The sequence below is a fragment of the Stegodyphus dumicola genome, chromosome 7 (genome assembly GCF_044657685.1).
Source record: "Stegodyphus dumicola isolate Sdum_Otavi_A_Nest chromosome 7, ASM4465768v1".
Classification (NCBI taxonomy): Eukaryota; Metazoa; Arthropoda; class Arachnida; order Araneae; family Eresidae; genus Stegodyphus; species Stegodyphus dumicola.
Genome location: NC_140774.1, coordinates 10369163 through 10378017, shown reverse-complemented (window position 1 = coordinate 10378017; position 8855 = coordinate 10369163). Strand labels below are relative to the sequence as shown.

General features: G+C 41.1%; 1 protein-coding gene across 1 annotated transcript; it reads right to left on the bottom strand.

Annotated features, from left to right (window-relative positions):
• Positions 1-1344: 1344 nt before the first annotated feature.
• LOC146996097 (uncharacterized) lies at positions 1345-4188 on the bottom strand. The gene is made up of 2 exons (XM_085821348.1): positions 4136-4188; positions 1345-2317 (listed from the first exon to the last, which is right to left on the bottom strand). Exons 1-2 carry the CDS (start codon positions 4186-4188, stop codon positions 1345-1347), a joined length of 1026 nt encoding a protein of 341 aa, XP_085677474.1.
• Positions 4189-8855: the final 4667 nt, after the last annotated feature.

Sequence of the window (8855 nt, the reverse complement as noted above, 5' to 3'; positions counted from 1 at the left end):
TATGATATCCTGTACTGCTGGGTTCCCGGCCATGTGGGAATAAAAGGGAATGAGCTGGCAGATATCACAGCGAAAAGTGCTGTTGATCTGTCCAGTCGCCTCATCCCTTTTGGAGACATCTGTTGTGTAGTCAAAGAGAAGATCCGAAAAAAATGGCAGCAACTTTGGGATGTTCAGCTTCAAAATAAATTAAGACATGTAAAGCCTAGAATTGAGCACTGGGAATTAACAAAAAATCGTAAGGAGGAAGTTCTTTTGACTCGCCTCAGAATTGGTCACACTAGAGTGACACATAACTACCTTTTAAAAGCTGAGAATGAACCTGTTTGTTCATATTGTAATGTTTGTCTATCTGTTCGTCATATAAACAGTGTCCCTGTTTTAACAGTCTTCGTCAGAAATATTTTAATAGCTGTGACTTACCTCTCGACCGTTTAATCGGAAGAGATGTCAATTGTAATTTATTTTATTATTTAAAAGAGACTGGCTTTTATTACCAAATGTAATTTGTTTTGAAAACTGTGTCTTGAATTTTAATATGTGCTTTTAACTTTTGTTTATATGACTTCATCCTCTGGATCTGGTACATTTGTCTACTTGCTTTTATTTATTGAATTTTAATGTTATCAATTGTAATCATCCCAATTGTGTTTGGCGCGTTATAATCATCTTTGGTTTTTGCGCCATAATCACTCACTCAGTCACTCACCCCCCTATTCAGGCACTTCAGGGGAAAAGGAATAAATTTCTGAATAATCATTGCTTTGCATATTAGTATTTTTCAATGAAATGTATTTAAATAGTTAATAATTTTTATATTTTTCTGTTACTTGACAGCTTCATTGAATGGGCAACGTTCTTTCCGATGACGGAAGAAAAATCTGAAGGATGTCATAGGAAAGACCATTGAAACAACTGTAGATAAATTTCTGCAATTAGAAAGGGAAATGGAAGAGAAGATTTCTAAAGAAAATAGAGTCTTCAGAGAAAAATTGCTAGATATATTAGAAAAAATAGCGAACAAATAAATAATTTTTAACTTTGAAATTTTATTTCTTGCTAAAATTCAGTTACTGTTTTATAAAGTTTGAAATCATAAATTAAATATTTTTCTAAATAACAAAATAAGGTATTATGCCACAATTTATGTATGTTATATAGGTGATAATTTTTTAATTCGAACATATATTTGCTGAACACAGTTTTGGTTTAATAGACGCCTAAACGCTTTTGTAAAAATTTAAAACTTCTAATGTAAATTATACCAGGAATTCATTTCATTTATTAACCAAAATCAATAATTTGGTATATAAGAAAAATATGTATATTTAAAATTACAAGTTTTCACAAATTCTGCATTAGGAAATCTCTAACATCTGCTCCAGATACAAAACTGTCTAGATTTCCAGTGAGGTTTTCTCCAGAAATCGACAGATTATCTTCTTCTAAAGATACATGTGAATTTTCGTCATCCAGTATCAGCCAGTCGTCGAGGAATTCATCATGTAGTGTAATACATATGTTATGCAGAAGACAGCATGCCAACACTTGTGATTTGACATTTTCAACATTACTGTCATTTTCTTTCAGAAGGCATTTCCATCTTCCCTTTAGCTGACCGAAAGCATGTTCTACATTAATGCGAGAAGTACTCAGTTTCTTATTAAAAAGAGCTCTTTTGGCATTTAAATGACCTCCATGAGGCTTTATAAGCCAATTCAGTAATGAGTATGCCTGATCACCCACAAGAAATGGCTTTACATTGCCATTATGGTTTCTTAGCCTTATATTTGTAGGTGAAAAGAGTTTATTGCTTTGACCTACTCTAAACAAATTGGAATTTCTCAATACTCGAGCATCATGTACCGAACTAGGCCATCCAACATTCAAATTTATAAAACGCTGTCTATCATCGACAACTGCTTGCACAATTATGCTGAAGAACTGCTTTCGGCAAAAATAATCTTTCCCACACTTGTTTGGAGCTTTAATCGGGATGTAAGATCCATCTACAGCACCACAGCAACCAGGTAATCCACCATTATCATAAAATCCCTGGGCTGTCATTTGTAGGTCATCATTTTGTGGGAAAGTAATTTTGAATTCTTTGCTCAGTGCACTGCAGACTTCAGCAACAATCGTGCAAGCAGTAGAGCGAGCCACTCCAAATAAATTTGAAATGGTTCTTAACTCTCCACAGGAAACTAACTTCGAAAGAGCTATTGCCACTCTTCTTTCTACAGATACTGGTTTTCTCACTACATGCTTCTTGACTAGTTGAGATCGCAACTTGCTGCAGATGTAGTTGAAAGTAGTCCTATAAGATAAGAAATGAAACAAAACAGTTACTTTTATAAAAAATTCCTAAAACATATGAATAAAATCATGCATACATTTTCACTTAAAAATTTGATTTGGTGATAACAGTTTAATGTACATCTGACGTTTTTTGGTTGCAAATTATGGCTGTTTTATTTTGGTTTTGCAAATTAAAACCAGAACTGTCTTGCTCTTTTTGAACTCTTTCATGTCTATTAGTTAAGGGCGAAAATCATTCTTAGCATCTTATTAACCCTTCAGCACACGCGCCCACTGCGCTACGTTAGTACACGCGCGGGACAAATTTTACCCCAGTGTTTGTTTTTCGGAGTTCACTCCCCAAAGTATAAATAAATGCATTTGCTTTGTCTTAAATGAATGTATAAATGACTAATAGCTTTGTGAATTTTGTTAAACCTTTTTTCCAGGCATAAAACTCTGAATTTTTGTACAGGTGTTATCTCGGAAATCGACCTTCTCTCTGTTTCAGAAGAAGAGTTCGTTTCCGAGTTAGCTGACCAAAATGTCTGTGGCGCTAGGCGGATCAAGATGCGTAAGGAAGGTCAGTTGATTGACACCAAACACGTGATCCTGACCTTCAAATCACCTGATCTGCCTAAGAATATTAAGGCTGGATACCTCAATTGTCCTGTACGTCCATACATTCCAAACCCTATGCGATGTTTCCAGTGCCAGCGTTTTGGCCATTCGAAGATCTCCTGTCGTGGGACCCTGACGTGCGCTCGGTGTTCGTTGGTTGGCCACGACAGCGAAAATTGCACTGCTGCGGCACTGTGTGTTAATTGCAAGGGCAACCATCCAGCATTTTCCCGTTCCTGTCCAAAATGGAAAATAGAAAAGGATGTTCAGACCATAAAAGTTTCTAGAAACATTTCTTATGCCGAAGCCAGAAGACAAGTTCAAAGCACGCAGCCTCAATCAAATAAATCATATGCCAATGCCTTGAAATCAACCCGCACTATAGCCACCCAAACTTCCATAAGTACACAGACTCCACCAAATAAAACCCAGCAATCTGCAAACAAGAAAAAGGAAAATGCAACACATGTCGTACAAAATAAAGAAATAGTTATTCAAAGCACACCAAAACATATCCCTTCAAAACCACTTAACAAAAATAGAAGTCCCAGCAATAGTTCTGTAAATGAAACGATTTCTGAATCCGCAGATTCAGATAGTATGGACGTGGAAGACGGTCTAGAAGTTCCCGAACATCTGCTTCCGCGCAAAACTAAAAAGGAACACAGAAAGAACAAACATCAAACATAATGGCCACCCTCGTCTCATGGAACTGTCGCGGTTTCCACCGAAATTTACTTGACATCAAAGCTATGATCAATGCGTATCATCCTGTGTGCTTGGCAATACAAGAGACAAATCTGAAACCAGATCAACATGCAAAACTTCGGAGGTTTTCTCTCGTCAGGAAGGATAACCTTGCAGGTGAACGTGCCAGTGGAGGTGTATGTCTCCTTACCTCACTGGACTATCCCTCAAGTTCCTTTCCTTTGACGACATCTCTCCAAGTTGTCGCTGTACAAGTAAATTTTCATATTGTAGTTTCAGTCGTTTCTCTTTATTTGCCTCCTAACGAACACATTGATCAGCGGGATTTAAATGACCTTGTGGCTCAGCTGCCTGAGCCTTTTATCATAATGGGTGATTTTAATGGCCATAGTCCGTTGTGGGGAAGCAAAGACACCAACTCACGAGGAAGACAAATTGAGCAGGTAATTGAAGACCATTGCCTTTGTCTCCTGAATAATGGGCAGGACACTTACTTCCATGAACCTACAAGGACATTCCACGCTCTTGATCTAGCCATCTGTTCACCTTCTCTCTTGCCATTTTGCGATTTCAGTGTCGGAAGTGATCTGTTTAACAGCGATCATTATCCCATTCTTTTATATCTTGCACGAAGAGGAGCGAACCCCACGTCGAGACTCCCTCGGTTTATACTGGATAGGGCAGACTGGGAATTCTTCTCTTCCTCTGCAGATCTCACACAGAAAATGGTAGAAGATGTACTTATCGATGATGCAGTGGAAGCAGTTACAACTGCTATTGCTCAGGCAGGTATGCTCTCCATCCCTAGAACATCAGGAAAAATAATAAAATATTCGAAACCGTGGTGGAATCGTGACTGTCATGAAGCACTGAAAAAACAGAAAAAAGCATGGGGTATTTTTCGTAGATATCCTACTCTGCGAAACCTCATAGCCTTTAAAAAAGCCAAAGCAAATGCACGAAAAGTAAGAAGGCAGAGCCAGAGGGATTCCTGGATTTCATATGTGTCCTCAATAACATCTTCTACGCCTAGTAAGCGGGTTTGGGAAAGAGTTCGAAAAGCGTGCGGAATGTATAAAGACCACTCACTTTCCTTTCTGGAAAAAGATGGCCGAGTGATTAGCTCCATAGAAGAAATTGCAAATACTCTTGGTGAGACATTTGCTGCCGTTTCTTCAAGCAGAAACTATTCACCTGCATTTCTCTCTATCAAGCAACACTCTGAAATAAATCCCATCGCATTCAACTCTTCCAAATCTGAGCCTTACAATAGAAACTTTACTATGGTGGAATTAAAGAGAGCTTTATTGCAGACACATAGGTCTTCTCCGGGTCTTGATGGCGTGAATTACGAAATGCTAAAGCATCTGTCCTATAAGTCACTGAATGCCCTTCTCACTCTTTACAATAGGGTGTGGAAGGAGCGTACCTTTCCCAGTGCATGGAGGAGAGCTGTTGTCATTCCTATTGCTAAGCCAGGGAAAGATCCAAGGAATCCCTCCAACTATCGGCCAATTGCCCTTACGAGTTGTCCCTCAGGGGGCTCACTTTTGTGAGTACGGGTGTGGCAATCACGAGGTACCCTAGCCCTTCAGGGGATCATCTTCTTGGTGAGACGGGTGTCACGATCCTGGAGCCCCAGTTATCTATCCTCTTTTCCGTCTCCTCTCCTCTTTGCTGGAACTTTTTCCCTTCCCTTCTCCCTTGTGGTTTCTCTCTACGGAGTTTGGGGCTCGTCACGAGAAACTGGAACAACCCTTGCGTCCAATTTTCAAATGGCGAGAAAACTGCCCACGTGTTTGCCGTGCGTGGAGACCCGTGTCGCTGGAAAGGAGGGTCCTGGTAGTTGACGGGCGAGGTACTGTCCCCAACACACTGCTTTGGCCTCTGCTTCAGCTAAACGGGGGGCACCTTAGTTGTCCTCACGGGTGTCAATCGGCTGGTTACTAGTCCTTGTGTCAGTGGCTTGGGGTCAAGCTCTCGGGAGTTCCTGCTTTCGGGAAAGCCGACTGTGGGGCTTCAGTTTGCGTATAGGTCCGGCTAGCCCTAACACAGGAATCTGTGTTCCCTTGTTGGGCTCCGTGGTGGGCGGGGCCGTCGGACCCGAATCTTTTCTTATTTCAATATGGCTAATTCCCAAATTTTTCTGATCAAAGACTTCGAAGTCACTCCAGTCTCTCAACCTAGTTCTGAAACGTCTATTACTAAACCAGTCACTCAACCTAGCTCTGAACCACCTACTAATAAACCAATCATTTAACTTAGTTCTGAAAAGTCTACTACTAAACCAGTCACTCAACCTAGTTCTGAAAATTCTGCAAAAAAATTACGGACAGATGCAAATAAAAAAATCATCACAATAGTCCCCGTTTCCTAGTCATCTCTAGTCCTTCTGGCGAAATGCATAAGATGTCTCCTTTCGTAATAAATAAATACATCCAGTCTTGTATTGGTGAGCCGAGAAACATAAAGCGTCTCCGCTCCGGAGACTTGCTTATTGATACAAACTCAGCCACCCAGTCTGCTTCTTTACTTCAGATTACTAAACTTGGGCAAGCGAATGTCCCTCAGGGGGCTCACTTTTGTGAGTACGGGTGTGGCAATCCCGAGGTACCCTAGCCCTTCAGGGGATCATCTTCTTGGTGAGACGGGTGTCACGATCCTTGAGGGGCGAGGTACTGTCCCCAACACACTGCTTTGGCCTCTGCTTCAGCTAAACGGGAGGCACCTTAGTTGTCCTCACGGGTGTCAATCGGCTGGTCACTAGTCCTTGTGTCAGTGGCTTGGGGTCAAGCTCTCGGGAGTACCTGCTTTCGGGAAAGCCGACTGTGGGGATTCAGTTTGCGTATAGGTCCGGCTAGCCCTAACACAGGAATCTGTGTTCCCTTGTTGGGCTCCGTGGTGGGCGGGGCCGTCGGACCCGAATCTTTATTCTTTCACTATGGCTTCTCATATTTACTTAATAAAAGATTTCGAGGTAACTCCAGTCACTCAAGTCAATCCTGTCACTCAAGTCACTCAAATCACTCCTGTCACTCAACCTAGTTCTGAAACTTCTACTCCTAAACCAGTCACTCAACCTAGTTCTGAAACATCTACTGTTAAACCAGTCATTCAACCTATTTCTGAAACGTCTACTGCTAAACCACTCACTCAACCACTCACTCAACCTCTCACTCAACCTACTTCTGAAAAGTCTACTGCAAAAAAATTACGTACAGATACAAATGAAAAAAATCATAACAATATTCCCCGTTTCCTAGTCATCTCTAGTCCTTCTGGCGAAATGCATAAGATGTCTCCTTTCGTAATAAACAAATACATCCAGTCCTGTATTGGTGAGCCGAGAAATATAAAGCGTCTCCGCTCCGGAGACCTGCTTATTGATACAACCTCAGCCACCCAGTCTGCTTCTTTACTTCAGATAACTAAACTTGGGCAAGCGAATGTGACTGTAACACCACATAAGTCACTCAACTATTGTCGGGGTGTAATCTCAGAATTCGACCTTCTGTATGTTTCTGAAGAAGAGATCGCTTCTGAGCTCTCCGAACAAAATGTCTGCGGTGTAAGGCGGATCAAGATGCGTAAAGAAGGTAAGTTGATAGACACGAAACACGTGATCCTTACCTTCAACACGCCTGATCTGCCCAAGAATATTAAGGCCGGATATCTAAATATTCCTGTAAGACCTTATATTCCAAACCCTATGCGATGTTTCCAATGCCAGCGTTTCGGCCATTCTAAGACGTCTTGTCGTGGCAGCCTTACATGCGCCCGATGCTCACAGATTGGCCACGATTCTGAAAATTGTACGGCTGCGCCTCTTTGTATAAATTGCAAGGGTGAGCACCCAGCATTTTCACGCCTCTGCCCAAAATGGAAATTGGAAAAAGAAGTGCAGACTGCAAAGTTTACGAGGAACATCTCATATGCCGAAGCCAGAAGATTAGTCCAGAGCACACAGCTTCGACCAAATACATCATACGCCAGTGCTGTAAAATCATCTCGTACAGTCGCCACCCAAACATCAATAGGCACACAGACCCTAGCAAATAAAACCCATCCGTCTACATCCAACAAGCAAAAAGAAAATGCAACCCATATAGTACAAAAGAAAGAAACAGTTATTCAAAGTAATCCCAAAACTTCTACACATAAAATATCCAATAAAAATAGAAGTCACAGCAATAGCTCTTTTGATGATATGATTTCTGAATCTGCGGATTCAGACTTTATGGAAGTAGAAGAGGGTCTAGAAGTTCCCAGGCATCTACTTCCACGAAAAACAAAAGAACAGCACAGAAAAAACAAAAACCATTCATAATGGCCACCCTCATGTCATGGAACTGTCGCGGTTTCCACCGAAATTTCCTTGACATCAAATCTATAATAAATGTGTATCATCCTGTGTGCTTAGCAATACAGGAAACAAATTTGAAACCTGAACACCATGCAAAACTTCGGAGGTTTTCTTTCGTCAGGAAGGATAACATTGCAGGTGAGCGTGCCAGTGGAGGTGTAGGTCTCCTCTCCTCACTGGATTATCCCTCAAATGTACTTCCTTTGACGACATCCCTCCAAGTTGTCGCTACTCAAATAAATTTTGATATTATTGTTTCATTTGTTTCTTTGTATTTGCCTCCAAATGAGCACATTTATCAGCAAGATTTAAATAATCTAATAGAGCAGCTGCCTGAGCCTTTTATCATAATAGGAGATTTTAACGGCCATAGTCCACTCTGGGGAAGTAAAGATACAAATTGCCGAGGAAGACAAATAGAGCAGATGATCGAAGATCATAGCCTTTGTCTCCTAAATAATGGGCAAGATACGTACTTCCATGAGCCTTCAAGGACATTCCACGCTCTCGATCTTGCCATCTGTTCACCATCTCTGTTGCCATTTTGCACTTTTAGTGTCGGAAATGACCTGTACAACAGCGATCATTATCCTATTTTTGTGTCTCTTGCACGAAGAGGAGCAAACCCCGTGTCGAGAGTCCCTCGTTTTATCCTGGACAGGGCAGACTGGGAACTCTTCTCTTCCGTTGCAGAGCTGACAGAGGAAATGGTAGAAGGTGTGCATATCGATGACGCTGTTGAAGCTGTTACTAATACTATTATTCAGGCAGCTATGCTTTCGATTCCTAGAACATCAGGAAAAACACTAAAATATTCGAAACCGTGGTGGAATCGCGACTGTCATGAAGCACTGAAAAAACAGAA

Coding starts and splice junctions, on each gene's coding strand:
- LOC146996097 (XM_085821348.1), bottom strand. CDS start 4,188: ATGGCAAGAGAGAAGGTGAACAGATGGCTAGATCAAGAGCGTGGAATG. Junction 2,318..4,135: donor CAAGAGCGTGGAATGTCCTT/GTAGGTTCATGG, acceptor CTTATCTTATAG/GACTACTTTCAACTACATCT.